This window comes from Biomphalaria glabrata, chromosome 2, assembly GCF_947242115.1.
Source record: "Biomphalaria glabrata chromosome 2, xgBioGlab47.1, whole genome shotgun sequence".
Taxonomy (NCBI): domain Eukaryota; kingdom Metazoa; phylum Mollusca; class Gastropoda; family Planorbidae; genus Biomphalaria; species Biomphalaria glabrata.
The window spans coordinates 34789688-34812078 of NC_074712.1; the positions used below are offsets into that span (position 1 = coordinate 34789688).

At 37.1% G+C, this 22391-nt stretch overlaps 1 protein-coding gene across 6 annotated transcripts in view; it reads right to left on the bottom strand.

Annotated features, from left to right (window-relative positions):
* Positions 1-10857, bottom strand: part of LOC106055472 (adhesive plaque matrix protein-like) — a 48221-nt gene extending 37364 nt beyond the window's left edge. For 4 of the 6 annotated variants that reach the window (XM_013211750.2, XM_013211759.2, XM_013211742.2 and 1 more), the window contains exon 1: positions 10532-10857. In XM_013211750.2, the coding sequence (XP_013067204.2) occupies positions 10532-10642 (111 nt within the window). In that variant the 5' untranslated portion in view covers positions 10643-10857. The remainder of the gene's footprint in view (positions 1-10531) is intronic. The other 2 variants (XM_013211769.2, XM_013211784.2) reach the window with 2 other exon arrangements.
* Positions 10858-22391: the final 11534 nt, after the last annotated feature.

Below are 22391 nucleotides of genomic sequence, written 5' to 3' on the forward strand. Positions count from 1 at the left end.
ATCTCTTCTATACAAATTACGATCTAATTTTTAATACACAATGGCTATCACGTGACAGTTTTTTTCCGTTGTTTTATCAATATTATCACGTGACGAAATGTTGTTTGTTTACTATTGGTGAATGAGGTCCATTGACTAACTTCCCGCTGATTCTCACCACGTCCTCTCCGGATTGTTTAAATAACTTAGCAAATCAAATCTTCTAGTTTAGACAAATTTGGACTAGCTAATGTCAGATTATATTTCAATTTGTATGAAATTATTTTTAAATCAAACAAAGCATTAGAATTTATTACAGATTTTTTTTTTTTTTACAATTCAAACAAGAACATAAAACTAAAACGCAATTTAACCTTGGTTAGGCCAATATTAGAATATGCGTCCTCTGTTTTGGACCTCCTCAATTCATTAAAACATTAATAGAGACATTTTAGCACAGAAGACTGAAAAGTACAGTAGCAATTATACATGAAACACTAAACCATAATCTTTAAATACAAAAACAAAACCTTATGAAATAATCAGAAAGAAACAAAGATAAAGACACAATCAATTATTGTTCCATATAGGCCTACTAGGACAATTCGAGTAAGTGCGCCTTCTTCCCTAGTGCTATTAGAGCATGGAACGGGTTTCCTAATTCGGCAAAGAAAACCAATGATTTGGCAGTTTGTCTCCAATTTATTTGCCCGACTAGATTCAGTGCTGGATCTACCTATATGCAAGCTCAGCTATAACTTATGGCCCCCAACAGATTGTGCCCCCCGCACCCCCCCCACCCAAAAAAAAAAGTCCGAATGATCAACTGTAACATATGCTTAAAAATATTATCAATCTGATTCCCCAAATTTTGCAAATTTTCAATATTTTAGTATTATTTTAAAATTAGGATTAGAGCGTTTAATGAATTACTTTCTTTGACTCAGCCGTGAGACGTCGCCCATTGTTGCTTTGCTCAGGCATGTGCAGGATCTTTGTGAGCAGATAGACAAGACAATAATGCTGACCTTTTATTTAGTATTTACAGTCAATGTGTCTTTGCTTTATAATTTCATTGTCGACATTATTTAGAAAGTTGTTTTTTTGCATTTTTGTTTATTTATTTTTATTTCTACAAGATACAAGAAAAAATATTTTCACATTTTGTTCAAGTATTACATGCAATATTTTGTCTGCGATCCTAATTTAATTGAATATATATATATACTACAGAAAGGTATTTTTTTAATCTGAGATCATAGTGCGCCAGTATACTTTGCATCATAACAATTTCTTTTTTTTTTTTAAGATTTTTTTCAATTGGTTTAATATAATTTTTTTAAAATGTAGGTTGTTTTTTTTTTCAACCAAGACAGATATTGCTTAAAAATCTTGTTTTATCCTTAACGGACTGATGATGAAAAGTATTCTTGAGAATTGATGGTCTATTCACCAGCATAGGTCTTCATTACAGTGGCATGGGGCTTGCTGGACATTTTAACCGAATTGGCTCCTTTTCTAGCCAGCCATAACAAAATATGAGAATAAAAAACTAAATGTCGTATCTCGAATAGCAGAGGACTTAAGATTCTACTTCAGAACTGTTACCATTTTAGTTAGCTCACTGTTAGAGTAATGTTTCATCAGATGATAGGCCCCATATTAAATGTTTTATTTAACTTTCCAAGAAAATGCACAGGGAAAAGTATGGCTAAGCTTGTGCAAAACTAAACTACAAATGTGTGCAAAATACTTTTTTTTTAAACGTCGAGGCCATTTATTTCAATCAAATAAAACAGTATGCAGGAAATAATATTGAAGATAACAAGTATGTAAGACATCGCATGTGCTGGACATTGTCTGAATCTTGTTGATAGTGCAGCGATTGAATACAGTAAACGTTTTTTTAGATATAATTTATTTTAAAGATGTATTATTTTATTACATATGCACTTCTTAACTGTATAAAAGTTAAACCCTCTAAATATCCCAAAAATATTATTTAGTATCTGGTAATACTCAAGGGCCCTCTATCTCAAAGAGCTTAGGGCCTTTTCAAGTCTAAATCAGCTCCTGACTAGATCGAATCATGGATACGCGTAGGTCGTAATTATCTTCTCTTAATAAGGAACTTCAGTAGTTTATAAGATAGAAGATAAGATATGTTTGTGTTACACATTGCGTTTAACCTTTTTAAGAATTGAAATTATTATCTTATTGCCAAGTTTCAGAGTTTTCTTTTAGAGTACAGAGGAGCACGGGAATCACTCCTTGAGACATCTACGACTCGACGTTGAATGTCATAGTTGTTAATGCAGAATTCAAGAATACAATTAGTATTGTTGGTTTACACAAGCCTCAAGTTTGTGACCTGTAGGGTATAATGGTGACATATGTGCAATACGAACAACAGCAGGGCTTCTGTCCAGGACTTCTGTCCAGGGTTTCTGTCCATGGTTTCTGTCCAGGGTTTTTTCAAGGAAGAAATTGAGCCTCTCTAGCTCTCTTTAAGTTTGATGATGATGTGATGATGATTTTGACACCTTTGTTGAATGAGATTGTTGTGAATTCATATTTCAACAAAAAATAGTTGTTGTGTGAATACTTCGGTTTTCCCCCAAGTCGAGGTAATCAAACTTTAAAAAATTTGCTAATGATTTATCATAATAATTGTTAGATTTGAAACCATGTGCCCTGAAGGTATAGCCTGTTTTAAAAACTTGACATGATCTTAGTGCATATTCAAAATAGTTTATATGACTCATATTCATAGGTTGACGATATGTCACATGACCCAAGTGCATATGTTGAGAACATGACAGACTGTATGACAGGATTTGAATCATGTGATGTGATCACGGTGTGACTATGACTGTATGCGTTATAAGAGACAAAATGGAAGCTTTTGTTTCGCTAAGAGGTCAAATATAGGTTAGGGCAGTGCTAGACCCAACTTAAGTTGTTTCGCTAAGAGGTCCAATATAGGTTAGGGCAGTGCTAGACCCAACTTAAGTTGTTTCGCTAAGAGGTCAAATATAGGTTAGGGCAGTGCTAGACCCAACTTATGTTGTTTCGCTAAGAGGTCAAATATAGGTTAGGGCAGTGCTAGACCCAACTTAAGTTGTTTTAAAGGACATGATGCGAGAACAAACAGTAGATCCTCAGATGTCAGGTCATACTTTTGATCTCCTGAAATGAAACTCAGAAACAGTCCAAACTCTTTACTACCATCCAGAAACCATCTGGAAGATTTAGTTTCAGTGTAATAGTTTTAAGCGTGCTATAAATAGATGTATTCAGTATCAAAGTTATCTACTTCCCAACAGAATAGTTCAAAATACATGTACAGAGTGTCGGTGTGTAGTAGGCCTTATACAAGAGAGAAAAGATATCTTCTACCTGCAAGACACACCTTTACTCACACTCTAGGATGCACACAGCAGATCTCCACCTACTCACAATTACGTCAAATACCAAACCCCTCAACCACCTTCCTTCACTCCCTTCCCCCTCTAAGTGAACATGTTTCTGTATGATCTGAACTCTACCTGTGCCAGAAACAGAAAGCGGCTGTATTCGATTCCAAGCCTGACGCAAGTAGTCGCACCAGCAAAATGTTATCAGTATCGTAGATGTGTATCTCTTGTTCACATTTTCACAGCAGAAAATAGATTGTAGTCTAAATATAGTGGCAAGGAAGGCTCTTTCATTTGTATTCCTTTTTCCCTTCGTTAATTGTGTGCGTGCTTGAGGTTGTCAATCTTTCTTTTAAGTTGCATTTTTTTCATCTATTTTACAGACATCAAACAAAATTATCCTATGGCCTTGTTTTTTTTTTATAATTCCTATAGCTTGACCTGCAATGTCAATGAAACGGAAAATACAACTTTATGGTCATGTCAAAAAGTCCTAAGGCCAAGTCTTTCCTTCAGGAAACAGTTCCAGGAAATAGAAGAAAAGGCAGACAGAGAAAACGGTGAGAAGACAACATAAAAGAATGGACGGGCCTGTCATTGAAAGAGGTTCTATCCAAGGCAAAAGACAGAGAGGAATGGAGAAAGACGGTTGACAGATCATGCTTAGTGTCTCAACGGTTCATCCGAAGGTGAAGATGATAGTTTGACATTAAATTAAATGAAGCCTCTAACCCTAGACTACGTCCCTTGGCCTCATCGCCAGCTGATGTCAGAGAATTCTGTAAGCCAAGCGATGAATGCACTCAGAACTGCACTCCTAAGGCGTCTACAGCACACACCTCGGAAGTAAGGTAATTAATAAGGTGGAGTAGTCCCAATATTAAAGAAGATTATAACAAGGTAGTTATCACAACATGGTAGTGTTGACAATATGGTAGTGTTGATAATATGGTAGTGTTGACAATCTGGTAGTGTTGACAATATGGTAGTGTTCACAATATGGTAGTGTTCACAATATGGTAGTGTTCACAAAAAGCTAGCGTTCACATTAAGCTACTATCTCATGTGTGTTGAATTCTGCGACATCGTAGTCTTCTTTAAACTAAAACTTTCTCTGGTTCCTGTTTCTGATGTTGAACACGATGACAAATGTAAAAACGCATATCCGGAGACACATTTCAAAATGAACACGCAAGTTTTCCAGCAAAGTTAGAGATATAAGTTCGTCCATGCTATTATTATTTCATTGTACAGAGCAAGCGAATTTCACTTTACCGACCTAAGATATGGAAAATGTATTTATTTTACCCCCAACGCCCTACCGCCCCTGTGAACACCAAAGGTTGAGAATAAAATGTGTAAAGTAGTACTTTTTGACACGCGATTTTATAATAATTAACATTTTAACGCCTGAAATAAGTTCTAAGAAATGTGCACACTGTTGATCTTAGACTGGAGTAAGACAAAGACTAACCTAAGAATAGGGCATGCCCTACATTGTGCAGATATGCCAATAATCATAAGCTTCTGATATGTTTATTGCACAGGAAGCTTCTTTGCAATTCTTTAATTATTATTATAGTAACCTATAGTAGGATTGCTAGGTAAAGTCTTTAACCCACCAGTCCAAGGGAAACATTTGATTAAAAGACAGAAGCAGACAAGGAGATTAGAGTCAGTTATGTATCGCATGTTTTCGGCAGTTTAAATCTAGTTTTAACTGTTCAGTAGTGATGAGAAGGTTACAAAATAATCTCAAGTAGATCCTTTCATCCCATATAGATGTGTGAAGTTTTGTAGAGACATTTGCCATTTCTTCTTCCTCGTTCTTACACAATAGGCCACAATATGACAAGATTTACTGAAACATAGGTCATAATAGGTCTAGATTTATTGAGACATAGGTCATGATAGGTCTAGATTTATTGAGACATAGGTCATAATAGGTCTAGATTTATTGACACATAGGTCATAATAGATCTAGATTTATTGAGACATAGGTCATAATAGGTCTAGATTTATTGAGACATAGGTCATAATATGTCAAGATTTATTGAGACATAGATCATAATAGGTCTAGATTTATTGAGACATAGGTCATAATAGGTCTAGATTTATTGAGACATAGGTCATAATAGGTCTAGATTTATTGAGACATAGGTCATAATAGGTCAAGATTTATTGAGACATAGGTCATAATAGGTCAAGATTTATTGAGACATAGGTCATAATAGGTCAAGATTTCCACGAAAATAAAAACCATAAACATGTTAATTACAATTACGACAATTCTGAATCTTGCAATTGTTTATGTTTCCAACACGAGGTAAGGAGTTTTCATTTGAGAGAGAGCCAATTCCTTAACAACTATTTTGTTTTTAACTATGAATGTAACTATCTTGTCTTATAGGATACAGACGTTACTTCAAAAAAGAAGATAATTATGTTCTACGCGTCATGCATTAACCAATAACTTAAATTCTGCCAAGTCACTAGTTTTTCTGGCTGGCTCAGGTCATTCCATTCGGGCCATTCCACGCTCTTATAGCACTAGAGAAGAAGGATCATTAGTACAAATGTGTCCTAGCTTATGAAACGAGGAATGTGCCCTTATCTTTGTGTCTTTCTGAGTATTTTATTAAATTTTGGTTTTGTATTTCAAGATTATGGTTTAGTGTTTTATGTATAATTGCTACTTTACTTTCGAGTCTTCTCTTCTGAAGGCTTTTTAAATTAAGTGATTTTACTAAAGGTGTTACTCTAGTCAAATGTGAATATTCGTTTGTCATGAATCTCACTGCTCTATTTTGTGTATGTTCCAGTTTCTTAATGTTTTCTTGAATTGTGGGGTCTCAAACAGAAGATGCATTTTCTATTATTGGCCTAACCAAGGTTAAATAACATTTTAGTGTTATGTTCTTATTTGATGAATAGAAAATTCTTGTAATAAACCCAAATGCTTTGCTTGGATTTTTTGATAGTTTCATCAATATGTGGATTCCATGACAGTTTTCATTTACTATAACACCTGGATAATTTGCGTGTTTTGTCTGTGCTACTGTTGATAAAATAAAGGACAAAATGTCTATTTTGCTATCCCGTCTCTTTATTTCAGTCAGAATGAAGACACAAACTTACAGCGTTTAAACTTCAATTGTCTGAGATTATCAATCAGTTAGCTTCCATTGAGACCAGGTGTGTAAATGTTAAGATTGGTAACGCCCCTTGTCTGGTGTGTTCGTGGCTTTAATTTACCTTAAGTTGCGTCTGTAGCTACAAAACTTTAGTCATGCTTTAGTTTCTCCACTACATATAGATTATTATAAGTGTATCTCTGTACAATCATGCTTGACTCGTGATATACATCAAACTCCCAAAGAAATTCTTGTTAACATTGGCATTTATGATGTTTTTTTTTGAAAGCTCACATTTGTTTCTCCATTTGATCCAAACACGACCTCGACCTCGATGTAGAATCATTTGTGCGTGGAAATCATCGTTACAACATTGGCAGTAATGGAGAATTTCACAATGTCAAGGACGTTAAATAAAACTTCAATGTTGCCACCACTAAATAACAAAAAAAAGTTGAATTACAAACTGGAGAGTTTAGATCATCTGATCCTGCAGTGCTAAAAACTGCAAACTAATTATAATATAGCTTTAAATTGACCTAGCTTATCAACACTTTCTGTATTCTGTACACCAGGTGTCGCACCAAACTAGATTGTTATAGTGTATGAAGACTAAAAACAGTTTTAAAGTTTTCTAGTAAATATAAACTTTTCACATGTTAATTATGAGTGAGTCTTGTGTGAATGTACATTTCCGTTTTTTTATTATTGTAATGTTTTGTCTGGTGTAATGAACAAATTGAAAGACAAATTTCCTTACGGACAATAAAGATTATTATTATTATTGAATTGGATGTGTTGTTGTTGTTGTTGTTTTTCTTTTTGTCGAAATCTTGGCACCTTCGAAAAAGTCATTTACGAGGAATCGAATCGACAAAGTGTCCCATAATGCCTTTCAACACTGAGAAAGATTTCTCTCAGAAGACAGGCGCGGACTGGAAGCTCTTCACCCCTAGTCCTGTCTGAAGATTACTCAGGGTCATACCGTTACGAGCCTAAAGTGACCGCCACACTCCTGGCTCTGATGGCCGTCCCTTTAAGGCCTAGGGAGCTGGAATTCACAGACATTTGCTATCAGATTGTAAAGAGTTCATCTCATGTTTGACCTGTGTCGTATAGTTAAACTGTAAAGTCTACTGGTGAGTGTTTCAAATGAAACGTTTAACCATATCATAAGTGTTTATAAACTCAAATCTGATTGGTTTCGGGACATCACGTGATATTTTACTATTTATATATATCAACTAAAAACATGATGTGACCCTATACGACTGATCTCATTGGTAGAGCCTCAGCTCCAAGTCTACCATCAAAACATGTGTTTGAAACTAATGATCAAATCAAATGAAACCTTGGTGCTTGTTAAATCAATTTCACTTCTGCAGAAAGCTTTGAATACTCGGCAAGTATCGTCTTACATACACATAGGAGTTATTTCTGTCTTCGATAAGAAGATTCGCTGATCCCAGGTAAAAACGTTCTTCGACCTTCACAGGGCAAGCAGAGAACAGAGAGAACATACAGTTACTGACTGAGCAGGAATGCCAGAGAGAGAGACAGACACAGAGAGAGAGAGAGAGAGAGATATATACTTGAAGCACTGATGTTAAGTGGTAACTATTATGTCAGTATGGTTACTATGCGCTAACTCTAGCTCACGTTAAATTTAAGAAAGTTACAATATATTAATTGATGTAATATTTTTGTCGATTAAATTATGTATCATGTATGTATTATTCGAAATAAAAAGTTATTTATACATCATAGAAGAGCTGAGTACGAGAGAATGGAAGGCGACTATAGGATTCATTTTGAAAATCTGACCTGACATTAAGTAAAATATAAGCTTACTACTTACACCAAAAAAAAAAATTCACATTTTATATCTAATTTTTATACTAGTCTAGCATGAATATAAAACACATTTTTTAAAGCGAAATTACTGATGGATACACTGGGTCTTATGTAATTTTTTCACTGTTGATCTTTTTATTTTTCAATTTCATTTCGGGGCCATCAAATTCACTTCACCAAGGACCTTCCATTGTCTATGGCCGGCTCTGTTCATTTACATCAGCCAAGCCCCATAAATATTTTCAAGCCACACCAAATAGACTAAAAAATAAAGTTTCATTTGGTCTTTAAGTCTAGCGAACATGAAGTCGAGGAAGTGGTCGAATACAATCATTATTGGCATTATACTTGTGAGAATGTATTATCTGCCCTTGTTGAAATATGTTACCCTCCATTTCCAACATCTTGATACGACAAATAGACATTTTGAATTTTTAAAAAGAAAGAAATATTTGAAATAAATTTAAAACTTTTTGTGAGAAAAACCTAAATCAGAATTTTTTTGTTTTTTTTAGAAGAAATCTCTCCTGTTACATTTGTGATTACTCCAGCGCAAATGTTTTTATATGGAAAGCATATTGCTTGAACTTAGCAATGTGTACATTGTTTCGTTCATTTCTTTTGTTCTAAAATTTAATGATTGTACATTTTAATGTTTGGACGGAAAATTCTTTCAATTCTCCAAACATTTTTAGGAAATTTTGTTTCCAGCTAAAAGTGTCGTGTTTACATGGACCCCTGACCCCTGGATAATTAGGTCAGAATGTGAATTCAAGAGAGTCACGTTCACCAAGCAAGTGAATTTATTTTTAGAAATATTTCTAATTACTTTATATCTTGCAAGTAGATAGATTTAAAAATCTGTATTCTAGAGTTAGACTATCTGACATGTATTAATATCTGACATGTATTAACATCTGACATGTATTTACTAAACGATGGCACCAATGCAATTAGCCTATTAATATGAATATGTAATATGATTTAATGAACACACACTGTTGGTTTAAATGCTGACTTCAATTATTTCAAAAAGCCTAAAAAAAAATATATGCATGCAATTCTATACCTAATAAACTATAAAAGCTCATTTGCATATTAAAAAACAAAAATATCTTTTATAATGTACTCTACATATATTTTCATAATACCAACATTATTAACTATAATATAAGCTATATAATTAAAGCATCTATAGATATACATCACTGTACCTATGCTAATAAACAATACAACCAGGTGATAAAAAAGAAAATATGCAAATTTGATGTCTATCAAAGCGTGACACTCGCTATTGGTTCAGCCAAGCGAAAACGAAAGCCAAGCAAGTAAAAAGGCAAAATATTTGGCGTTAAGGAATCAAACAAGAAAATACTTCAAAACCACTCAGAAGATAGAGTCAATTATTTTTATGGCATTCTCATAAAAAATGGGGGGACATACCTGTCTCTAGTGACACATTTGTTTAGATTTATTTTGTTGTTGTTGATTTTGTTTTAATAGCGCGAGTATTAAGAACCTCAAAGCATTGCTTAAAACAGATTCCGATAATCCAAGGGCTAAACTTGTTTTGTTTTGATTAAAGCCTAGATTTGTTTTATTGAAATGGAAGAATGAAAAGCCAGCATCGAAAGTGGAGCCTCGAAAGTGAGAAGTGTGACCAGGTAAGAATGGAGGTGAAATAGAGAACCCATCTGGCACCAGATTAACTCGATGTTTATCTACGTGCGTGTGTCAGTGTGTGTGTCAATGCGTGTGTATGTGTGTTAAGACGTGTGTACGTGTGTTAAGATGTGTGTATGTGTGTTACGTTAGAGACCTTTAGAAGACTATGCGAGAAACGGAAAACGAAAGTGAAAGGTCACGCAGGACGAAGGTCAAGGTGAAAAATAAGCACGAAAATGATTCTACTGGCAAAGTTATAGCCTAACCCCCCCCCCCCAACACGGCCCCACATCACCCCACCCACTCCTGGCACGCGCAGAGACATCCTCCGCCCCTCCATCACGATATCATGGGTACAGCGCACGAGATATACCTGAGCGTTTACCGGTGTCCCTATAAAAGGTAACAAGTGCGGGATGAAAAAAAGAAACAGGCGGTGTAGACACAAGAAAAGTCTAAGTCTTTTAGTTTTGTTCAACTCACCCTTTGTACCACAAGTGGTTGATTTAGATCCTTCCCACCTTGAAGCCGAAATCCCCAAGGAGTATTGAAAGAATCACGGTACAAGTGGACATTTAGTCTTGATCCCACCATGTTCGGACACTTCGGTCAAACACTCTTTCCCTAATCAATGGTGTCGGTCGTCGACTGCCTCTGGAGTTTTGTCCTGCTTAGAACACTGCGGGTGCGAATCACGCCATTGCCCCCAAATAGAAAAAAAAAAGGTTAGAGCGAAGACAGGTCTCTGCTCCGGCAAAAGGTGAACTGGCACACGGAACAACTCACCCAGAGACTCGCAGGAAGGAGGACCACGCTCAAGCCGATCTACGCGCGCGCCGCAGAAGTGCTGTAGATGTGAGCAAAGTAAAGAGGGGGGGTAGCGTTGTCTACCTGGTGTTGTGTTGGCGGAATCCCGCTCCCCCCATTTTTCGATGATTATCTTCTGAGAATGTCAAGGGGGGAGGGGGGTTCCACCGTGTTGGCGAGGAGGGGAGGAGACGAAGAAAATGTTGGACCAAGGGTATACAAGTTGCTGCATTGAAAGTGATTGGTTTAATGGTTGACAAGGATGGTTGGCAAGGATGGTTGACAAGTATGGTTGACTAGGATGGTTGACAAGGATGGTTGACTAGGATGGTTGAGTAGGATGGTTGACAAGGATGGTTGACAAGGATGGTTGACTAGGATGGTTGACAAGGATGGTTGACAAGGATGGTTGACTAGGATGGTTGACTAGGATGGTTGACAAGGATGGTTGACTAGGATGGTTGACTAGGATGGTTGACAAGGATGGTTGACAAGGATGGTTGACTAGGATGGTTGACTAGGATGGATGACAAGGATGGTTGACTAGGATGGTTGACAAGGATGGTTGACAAGGATGGTTGACTAGGATGGTTGACAAGGATGGTTGACAAGGATGGTTGACAATGATGGTTGACTAGGATGGTTGACTAGAATGGTTGACAAGGATGGTTGACTAGGATGGTTGACAAGGATGGTTGACAAGGATGGTTGACTAGGATGGTTGACTAGGATGGTTGAATAGGATGGTTGAGTAGGATGGTTGAGTAGGATGGTTGACAAGGATGGTTGACAAGGATGGTTGACAAGGATGGTTGACAAGGATGGTTGACAATGATGGTTGACAAGGATGGTTGACTAGGATGGTTGACAAGGATGGTTGACAAGGATGGTTGACAAGGATGGTTGACAATGATGGTTGACTAGGATGTTTGACTAGGATGTTTGACTAGGTTGGTTGACAAGGATGGTTGACAAGGATGGTTGACTAGAATGGTTGACAAGGATGGTTGACAATATGGTTGACTAGGATGTTTGACTAGGATGTTTGACTAGGTTGGTTGACAAGAATGGTTGACAAGGATGGTTGACTAGAATGGTTGACAATGATGGTTGACAAGGATGGTTGACTAGGATGGTTGACAAGGATGGTTGACAAGGATGGTTGACTAGGATGTTTGACTAGGATGTTTGACTAGGCTGGTTGACAAGGATGGTTGACTAGGATGGTTGACTAGAATGGTTGACAAGGATGGTTGACTAGGATGGTTGACAAGGATGGTTGACAAGGATGGTTGACTAGGATGGTTGACAAGGATGGTTGACAAGGATGGTTGACTAGGATGTTTGACTAGGATGTTTGACTAGGCTGGTGGACAAGGATGGTTGACTAGGATGGTAGACAATGATGGTTGACAAGGATGGTTGACAAGGATGGTTGACAAGGTTGGTTGACAAGTATGGTTGACAAGGATGGTTGACAAGGATGGTTGACAATGGTGGTTGACAATGATGGTTGAGTAGGATGGTTGACTAGGATGGTTGACAAGGTTGGTTGACGCATTGTGCGACACATATCCCATATTGTATATGTCCAACTACGTACGGGAAATGAATGTTCTATTAAAGCGCTAGATTCTATTCAAACACGAGGGGGATTTTTATTTTGGCAGGGTCGGCTAGAAAGATTATCACGTGATGAGTTCGACAAAAAGTCGCAGTGTGGCATAAACCTCTTGGCTACCCAACACGGAGGCACAAGCTCGAATCCAAGTGTAGATCAGTGTAACAGATGTATGTGCGAGTTGTAATTAATGTATTTCTACAGTACCTTGAAGTAATTGATCGCTCTGATATCTTCTGCAAAAAAAAAAAAAAAATAATAATTTTTCTTTTAAACAAACCAATTTTTCTACCAAAATACTGTGTGGGTTTCCAATTCTTTGCAGTTTTAGATTCAGCTCATTTCATTTCTCTGTTATATCAACCATAAAGTAAAATGCTTGCAAGTATTTTTCGTTCTCTAATTCAGGGTTGTTAGTGCCTTTATCATTGTATTAATGTATATGAATGTATTTAATTCATTCAATCACAAAGCAAAACATTTCACCACCTTTACCTCTGGACAGACATCGCACTTGATTGTAAGCGAAGGAGGTCAGAATACTGAGTCCCCATTCCCTTGTAAGAATTCTTTAAACTAACGATGGTAGAGTGCTTTTGACAAGATGCTGATAAAAATCTTGATTACCAAATTCATGACCTCAACTATTTCGGCAGGAAATGTTTGGACACAAGGCGGGTGTAGTAGCCAGTGAAACGTAAGAATTTCAATTTTTTTTCTCTGAAGAATGGTAGTTGCCTTTTTGTTTCATGTCATACTTCTGGCTCCATCAGTTTCTATTGAAACGATTTTATGATATCTATTGCCTTCAAGGTATTTTTGCATGACATTATCTGTATCTTCTCCTTTAGTTTGTCACGAGACCAGTAGCAATCCTAGAAGTTCTTCTTTTGGACATTGTTAAGACATATATCTGACAACAAGTCTAACTAGTGTCTTTGTCTTTTATATCGCAAGACTCATCTATATCAAGTGTTAAGGCTAAAAAGTTGAATATCTTCCACCTGCAAATATGTTACATTTAAAAACATGGGGAGGGGGGTGCGCTGAAAAGCGAGTACAACTGACTGAGAGATAGAATCGGTGCCTAATTCTCGTTAAAAGAATCAGAACGATTTTTAAATATATTTTTTTCGATAAAATAAATAATATTTGTGCATGGAACTAAAGAGCCGCAGATTAACATCCAAAGAGACGCATGTGGCTCGCGACCCGCAAGTTGCCGACCCCTGGTTTACACCAATAACTTGTTGATACGTCACATGTTTGACGTCACGACAAATGATATTTACTTCATAATCTGGACGCCTTCGATCTCTTGGATTGGTCTCGTGTGCTCTGACATTGTAATTTGATAGAAAATACTGAACAAAGCAGCATCAACCACAACATGGATTTTAAGAACTTGCTTCTATGATTGCATTTCTCAACAATTCATTGGGGGGGGGGGGGGGGGGGGTTTCATGATGGATGTAAAACATAGTGACCTTCTCTTTGTTCATCTATATTATAAAGTAGAAAGTAAGGTGTATGTATGTATGTACGTAATATGTATGTATGTATGTTATTTATAGACATCAAAACCGTTTGACCAATCTTGATAAAACTTGGCAGAAATGTTCCTTGGGTACTAACTTAGACCATAGTGTATGTATTGTAGCCCTAAAACAAACTTAAGACCCTCAAAAAAAATGTTGACCAACTCTATGAAAGCATTATAACTTCATCAATCTAGGCTATATTTACATGAGAAAAGATCGAAAGGATCTAGATCTAATTCTAAGAACTACACTTTGCGCAGATAGTTTTTAACTTTGACACAAGAAAATACAAAAGATCGTCTATTGATTTCATTACGTAATAAAATTAACCATCAATTTTGTGTTGGAGCCTCCCCAATAATTCTGTGTTGGAGCCTCCCCAATAATTCTGTGTTGGAGCCTCCCCAATAATTCTGTGTTGGAGCCTCCCCAATAATTCTGTGTTGGAGCCTCCCCAATAATTCTGTGTTGGAGCCTCCCCAATAATTCTGTGTTGGAGCCTCCCCAAAAAATTCTGTGTTCTAGCCTCCCCTATAATTCTGTGTTGGAGCCTCCCCAATAATTCTGTGTTGGAGCCTCCCCAAATAATTCTGTGTTGGAGCCTCCCCAATAATTCTGTGTTGGAGCCTCCCAAATAATTCTGTGTTGGAGCCTCCCCAATAATTCTGTGTTGTAGCCTCCCCAAATAATTCTGTGTTGGAGCCTCCCCAAAAAATTCTGTGTTCTAGCCTCCCCTATAATTCTGTGTTGGAGCCTCCCCAAAAAATTCTGTGTTCTAGCCTCCCCTATAATTCTGTGTTCTAGCCTCCCCTATAATTTTGTGTTGGAGCCTCCCAAATAATTCTGTGTTGGAGCCTCCCCAATAATTCTGTGTTGTAGCCTCCCCAAATAATTCTGTGTTGGAGCCTCCCCAAAAAATTCTGTGTTCTAGCCTCCCCTATAATTCTGTGTTGGAGCCTCCCCAAAAAATTCTGTGTTCTAGCCTCCCCTATAATTCTGTGTTGGAGCCTCCCCAATAATTCTGTGTTGGAGCCTCCCCAAATAATTCTGTGTTGGAGCCTCCCCAAATAATTCTGTGTTGGAGCCTCCCCAATAATTCTGTGTTGGAGCCTCCCCAAATAATTCTGTGTTGGAGCCTCCCCAATAATTCTGTGTTGGAGCCTCCCCAAATAATTCTGTGTTGGAGCCTCCCAAATAATTCTGTGTTGTAGCCTCCCCAAATAATTCTGCCCGGGGACCTCCACCTACTTCAATCCGGCCCTGGGTGTGACGGCCTTAGTTTGGTCATCACTGACCTGTCTAGTCACTTAGCAACAAAGTAGCCCGTAGTTCCAGTTTAGAACTAATGTTTGAATAAGAAGAGAAGGAGAATAGGGGAGAACAAAAGACATGGGGGGGGGGGGACGTAGAATTGAGGCCAAAATACAGAAAGATGTGGTTTTGATTCATGCACCCTACCCACCCCCCTCACTTTTTAAATCCTAGACCCAGTTTACCATTGAAGTAATAAAGAGGATAGAATGAGTCAGTCCTGTTAAAGTGAGCGAGCTATTCTAGAGGTCTAGAAAGTTTGATTGCTTATCAAGGTCGTTAACTAATTGAATATTTGTAAGAACATCTTATAGAAGTAAGCAGATACACTGATACATAGATAATTAGCAAAGCCATACTCTTTTAGCAATAGATACATTAGCTTAATCGGCTGACATTGAGGCAGACAAAAAGTTAAAGCGCTTTCATTGCTAAAGATATCAATCGTACAAGGGAGTTAACCCGCATCTTTAAAAGTGATTAAAGGTAGAGCTCTTGGACAACAATTAGACCAAAATCGCTTCTTGGTCATGGCCACATTTTTTGTATGCTACGGAATCTTTGACGCTTAATGCAGAGCTAGAGGGAGGATCCTATCAATGGGTTTGAGATGCTCTAGAGCAGTGGTGGGCAAGCTTTTTTAGTAGCGGGCCAAAAACTTACAGAAAAAAAATTGGCGGGCCATAGTATATAAAAAAAAAGAAAATCTTATATTACATCTAAGGCTATCAAAATTCTAATGAATGAATTCAAGCTGCAAGTGTTTTGATAACAGTTCCAACTGAGTTATTCTTATTTCTACCACAGATTTTCCAGACTACTAATAAATATATAAAGATGCAAACATTGCACTAATTCTCCGAACGAGATGCTACATTTGAAAAAACTGGAATTCGACCAATCCCTTGTAGATCTCCAATATTGGAATATTTTTAAATAATTGTTTGGGATGATTTTTAGTTTGTAGTTCAGTTGATTGAAGCTGCAAGTCCGGTCTCCTTACTTTACCGCACACCAAAAGACTTTCTGAAAAAGTCTTCATCTTTTTCAACAGAATAGAAGTCTTTTTTAGTCTCCTTACACATTCGCCATGTTCCTAATTTCTAGTCTTTCTTCAAAGCACTCAGTGAAACTAAGCTCATGAAACAAGTCATGTTAGCGCGCTGATTTGAAAATAAAAAAACCTTTAAGGTGGTCCCAGATATCGTTAATAAATTTATGATTTTCCCCGAAGATTTGTGAAAATGCTACTTTTAGGAAAACATCATTGTTCTCGCGGTAGTTTTGGTTGAAAATCCCAATAAATTGAAATATTTTACCTATGAAATTTGGAGCTCTATTTCTCGTAAGATTGCTTTTTTTAATGTTACATTCAAATTCCTAGACCTTCCACAAATTCATGAATAATGTCTTGCCCTTTTAGTGTTACCTTTGAAGAACGCATGCAGCAAACTAACTCGTCAGTAACTGCCAATTGTTCTCATAAATAATTCTCAATGCGCAATATCGTTCACATTGGTACATTCGTCCATAGTAGCCTATGGTGCAGAATTTATACTTATCTTTGAAGTGAACTGTGATCAAGAATTTTATGTATTGATTCGATTGTAGTTTTAATTTTTTTTTAGATAAACTAACAATTTCAGAATTCTTTATCTTAAAAAGAAAATAAAACTTGACAAACTTTAGTCACACTTGAAGTCTCTATCAGAAAGTTGTAAAACTTTTAGTTGTACACAACAATTGAACTTACAAAGCTCAAAGCTCTCTCTTTTTTCTACATCACGTTTTTTAAATTTTCTCTTTCTCTCTTTCTATATCTTTCTTCTTTTTATTCTCTTTTTCTTTTTTTTTTCTCTCTATATATATAGATTTTTTTTCTCTTGTTTTTCTATCACTTTCTCCTTCTTTCCAGCTCTTTTCTCTTTCGCATTTTTTTTTTACGTTCTCTCTCTCTCTCTCTGTCTTTTCTTCGTCTTCCTGTTTCCTTCTGTCTGTCTCCCTCTTTAAATCTTTTTGTCTCTCTTTCTCATCAGACTGACGTCATTAACCTCACCATTTCCGCCTGTACCATCAGTTTCCTTGTGTTCCCTTTCAAACCCAAGGCTTTTGTTCACTTCTGTCTACCTTGAGCACAGAGCATACCTGCGGGGGAATAAAATGCACAGGTATTTCAGGTGTTGGCAGGGAATGGGGATAGTGGGGCGAATGTCTGTTCCTGGGGCTGTGGATGGGGTGCGAGGCACTGTGAACTGTGGATGGGGTGCGAGGCACTGTGAACTGTGGATGGGGTGCGAGGCACTGTGAACTGTGGATGGGGTGCGAGGCACTGTGAACTGTGGATGGGGTGCGAGGCACTGTGAACTGTGGTCGTAATGGCGAGACGTGAAGATAATAACTTGCTTTTTTGAAACAATTTTGAGCAACTGTTAAAAATACCCGCCGCTTTTGTCTCCGTTTTTATTGTCTCAAAATTTATTTTGTTTAAGTTATATTAAATTTGAACCAATCATGAGCTAATTTGTAATAAATCTTGACTAACAATAACATCTGGAAATATTTTTATGACTGTTTTTGTTTAGAGCAATGTTTAGAGCAATGTTCATACTTTTAGCTTGATGAGGAAAGGTATCAGTACTGTCTTTTCAAAAGCAATTTTAAAAATAGTTGCTGAGTCTGAATTAGAACTCGGGGCCTCAAGACTCCATGACGGAAAGCCACTGAGGTATACAAGTAATTATATATATATATAAGGTTTTATAGTTAACATTTGTTAGATGTCAGCGATGTTAAGTTTTAAAGGGATGTTCGAAATTAAGGAATCGATCTATGAAGATAAAGGATCAATATTTTAAAATAACAAAAATCGATTTTAAAAAATAGAGGAATCGATATTTTAAATTATTGCACCATATATAGAATTTCCAAGCTAGTATTTCTTTTCTCAGCGATACACATCAACTATTAAATTTCTAGAAAAATCGTAAGAGCCCTTTTTGAGATCTGCGTCCAGGTTCCGCGCTCCATGAAGTTGTAACTAGAATAGAGGCATTGTAAAAAAAAAAAGAGTACGTTGGCTACCTTTATTGTTGTCATATAACATACAGACGAATCTCTGGAGACTCTTCAAGGCCTACTTCTTACCTTCAAGTACTAGAAGTTCGAACATAGTAAGTACTTACAACCTAATGTACAGTCAGGCCAGGAGGGGAGAGAATGTCAATTTGTACCTGCAGCATTAGAAAGGGAGATAACACAGGTATGTTTGAACTTTAACCAAAAGGAAGAGGTAGAGGAGACTGCATCAAACTGCAGGTCTGGTTCGTTGTCTGTTAACTGTTAGGGAGGCACGTCTCTACCAGAAACAGATTCTAAATATGTCTATACAAGAAGAGGATTTAAACACATATTTATTAGAGGTGGGAAGATAATAAGAGAGACAGAGAATATGAACATACTGACAAATAATAGTTCCATTGGAGACATACTAATGTGTATACGTCTATAATGGACAGAATGATTGACAGGTAACACAAAGTATAGAGTATAGGCAGTCAACAGATAGACTTGGTAGATTGGCAGTTAAACTATAAATATAGTTTCTCTTTCCGTTTATGTTTTCTACTTTGTGTCAACTCAGCGGATTTCTGAAGAGAGAGAGAGAGACAGAGGGAGAGAGAGACAGAGAGAGACAGAGAGAGGCTGGTAGATAAAACACGAAGTAAGAAAAGCAAATGATCGAATTCGACCGATCGACCTTCCAACATGTTGAATCCAGATGCTGTCAAAATTCATGGATGATATTTGTGTTTACCTCACAGAAGTGGATTTTATATCTCTGCGTTATCAAACTCAGCTGTGAGCAAAGGAATATCGCCACAATCATATAACCAGAGAAGCAGTAACATTGCTACCACAATCGCATAACAAAATAAGCAGTAAGAGTTTTTCCACAATCACATAATACAAGAAATTGTAACCTTACTAACACAATCACACAGCAAGAGAAAAAGTAAAATAATTATCATATTCATAAAACTGAGTAGCTGTATCGTAGCTACCCCAATCACACAACAAAATAAACAGCAACGTTGTTAACACAATCACACAACAAAAGAAATTGCTACTAAAATCACACAATGAATGACATTGCTACCTCCGTCTCTTACAATAATAAAGCTATCTCGATGACACAACATACACTATTCCTATAATTATTGTGAACATATTGAGACAATGGACACTGTATAGCTAGTGCATGTTTAGCAAGAATAGAATCCTTGTAAAGATTTTGCTTTATTTCAATACTGCAGCTGTAGGAGTGAAAGAACAAGCTGACAGGCAGGAAGTCGTTGTCTAAAAGTAATATTCTACCTTCCCTATAATTATGTTACCTTGTCTTTTCCCACAAGTCACATGACATTGAGACGTGACATGATACAGTGGAAGAGATTCTGTCTTTGAATATATGTCTGACAACATCTGTCTTTGGAGACATGTCTGACATCTGTCTTTGGATACATGTCTGACAACATCTGTCTTTGGAGACATGTCTGACATCTGTCTTTGGAGACATATCTGACAATATCTGTCTTTGGAGACATGTCTGACAACATCTGTCTTTGGAGACATGTCTGACAACATATGTCTTTGGAGACATGTCTGACAACATCTGTCTTTGGAGACATGTCTGACAACATCTGTCTTTGGAGACATGTCTGACATCTGTCTTTGGAGATATATCTGACAACATCTGTCTTTGGAGACATGTCTGACAACATCTGTCTTTGGAGACATGTCTGACAACATCTGCCTTTGGAGACATGTCTGACATCTGTCTTTGGAGACATGTCTGACAACATCTGTCTTTGGAGACATGTCTGACATCTGTCTTTGGAGACATGTCTGACATCTGTCTTTGGAGACATGTCTGACATAATCTGCCTTTGGATGCATGTCTGACAACATCTGTCTTTGGATACATGTCTGAGAACATCTGTCTTTAAATACATGTTTAAAAACATTTGTCTTTGGATATAGGTCAGTACAACATCTTCATCTTTGACTGTTTGAAATCTCTGGAAAAGTTTGTATCAGTTTCTTTAGACCATACAAACAGAAATACGAAATGTAATTACCGTTATAATACAGACTAGCATCTAAACTGGACATTATCCATGACTTGACCCGTTAGGCTAAGACTTTTGCTTTCTCTCTGTCAAATGTCACTGTCAAATGTCACTGTACAGATTTATTTTCTTGAGAGTGTGATACTGATTGTGACGCCTAGACTTTAGTTTGACTTCATTTTTATTTTCCAGCTTGACTGCCTTTGTAACAGACATCAGCTGTATTATCTGTAGATTATTTGGGTCAGTGAAGGTTCTCCGCAAACACTTCCTAGCTCTGGATTGAATTTGATTGTCCTCCATAAGACTTGTCTTTAATGTCATTGTTTTCTCCAAATGTTGACAACCTGTATAAGACAAGAGACAACAGTATCTAAGGGATTACGTTGTTTTGCAGGGAGTTGCTGTTGTGTAATCCAGAGGAAAAAAAGTCAAATATTTGATTTCTGTATAAATCTTTATCGTTCTATTATTATTATTATTATTATAGCTTTTATATAGCGCTACTTTCATGCTTATATCATGCTCAGAGCGCTTTGGTCCAATCTCATTTGTGGACCAGTGGGGGGAAGGGGGTATCTAGGAGTTGGTTTTCCGTGCTGCCTTTAGGCGCTCAGTAAACGAAACTCTGCCAGAGTCGGGTGTCGAACCTCGAGCCCCCTTCTCAGTGGCGGACTGAATGTCCAAATCGGCCCGGGCTTTTCTAAATAATGCGGCCCACAAATTCTATGTCATATGATGGACATCCATTTCTAGGTCTACCTGTCCTCAAAATCATTATGTTACGTTTGATGTTTTATTGATATGAATGCATTCAGTGAACTCTATATGTTTATATGAAATATAGGCCTTATGTTGCATTTTGAATCGCTAAGTATGTAGGCCCTAAAAGGGTGAAGCCTACTAGTAGCACTTTCTACCGATGAAGGCTATTAGGCCAACATTATTTCAGAAAATGTTAACTTAAAATAGTGTTACACTGTAGAGTCTGTGTAAGATTTGTGTTAAACAATATGCTCTGTGGGCCTTTTTATAAGAGAATATTATAAAACCTTAAACAATTTGATGTGTGCCATAGTGGCATAGTAGCCCTACCGGCCCATTGGGGTACCGGCCCACCGGGCATTTGCCCAAATGCCCATATAGCCAGTCCGCCCATGCCCCTTCTAGGTAGCCAAGACAAGCCAAGTTCAAGCGCACTTAGCCTCTCGACCACGCTTCCCACGTGTAGTTTTGGTCAAAGAACATGATAGCTACTAGCTGGTTATTAAGCCCATGCCTGACAAAAGGGACATAATCTAGATTCTAGAATGTTACACTTGTTTTTTTACGTAGAGAAAATGTTCTCAAGAAAGATAACCTCCTAAGCACATGGGTAATTTCTTAAAACGTCAGTTCTATCCCTTTAGAATGTATACTTCTATTTGGTTATTTCATCGGCCAATGCTTAATTTGTATCTTTAGTTTTTGTTCTAAATGAAGTGGCTAGAATTAAATTGTTCCATCACATTATGGAATATAGATTTCTAGTGGTCCGAAAGTGCCTATACCAGGATAATCTATAAAACACACTAGCACATTTTTAAAAAAAGGTATTGGCAGAAGTGAATTATTTTGAATTGCAAAAAAGACTTCAATTCTGGGCATCAAATCTTTGAGATTGCTAAATAAACTATAGGACACAATTTCAAAAAGCATCTGTTCAACCTTGACCTTATACTTGGATGATCTTGGGAATGCAAAGGTGTGAGATGGAATATAAATCTGAAGACTATCTGATGCAGTCGGAACTGCGGTTGTAAAACAGGTCTTTGAAAGCGTTTAATATCGGTCATGTTTCCTGGAAGAAGGCATCAAGGGAAAGAACACCTTTATGGCTCATTGTTGTAAGAACTGGCCCCAGATGAGCCGTGATAAACTAGGAAGAACCCTAA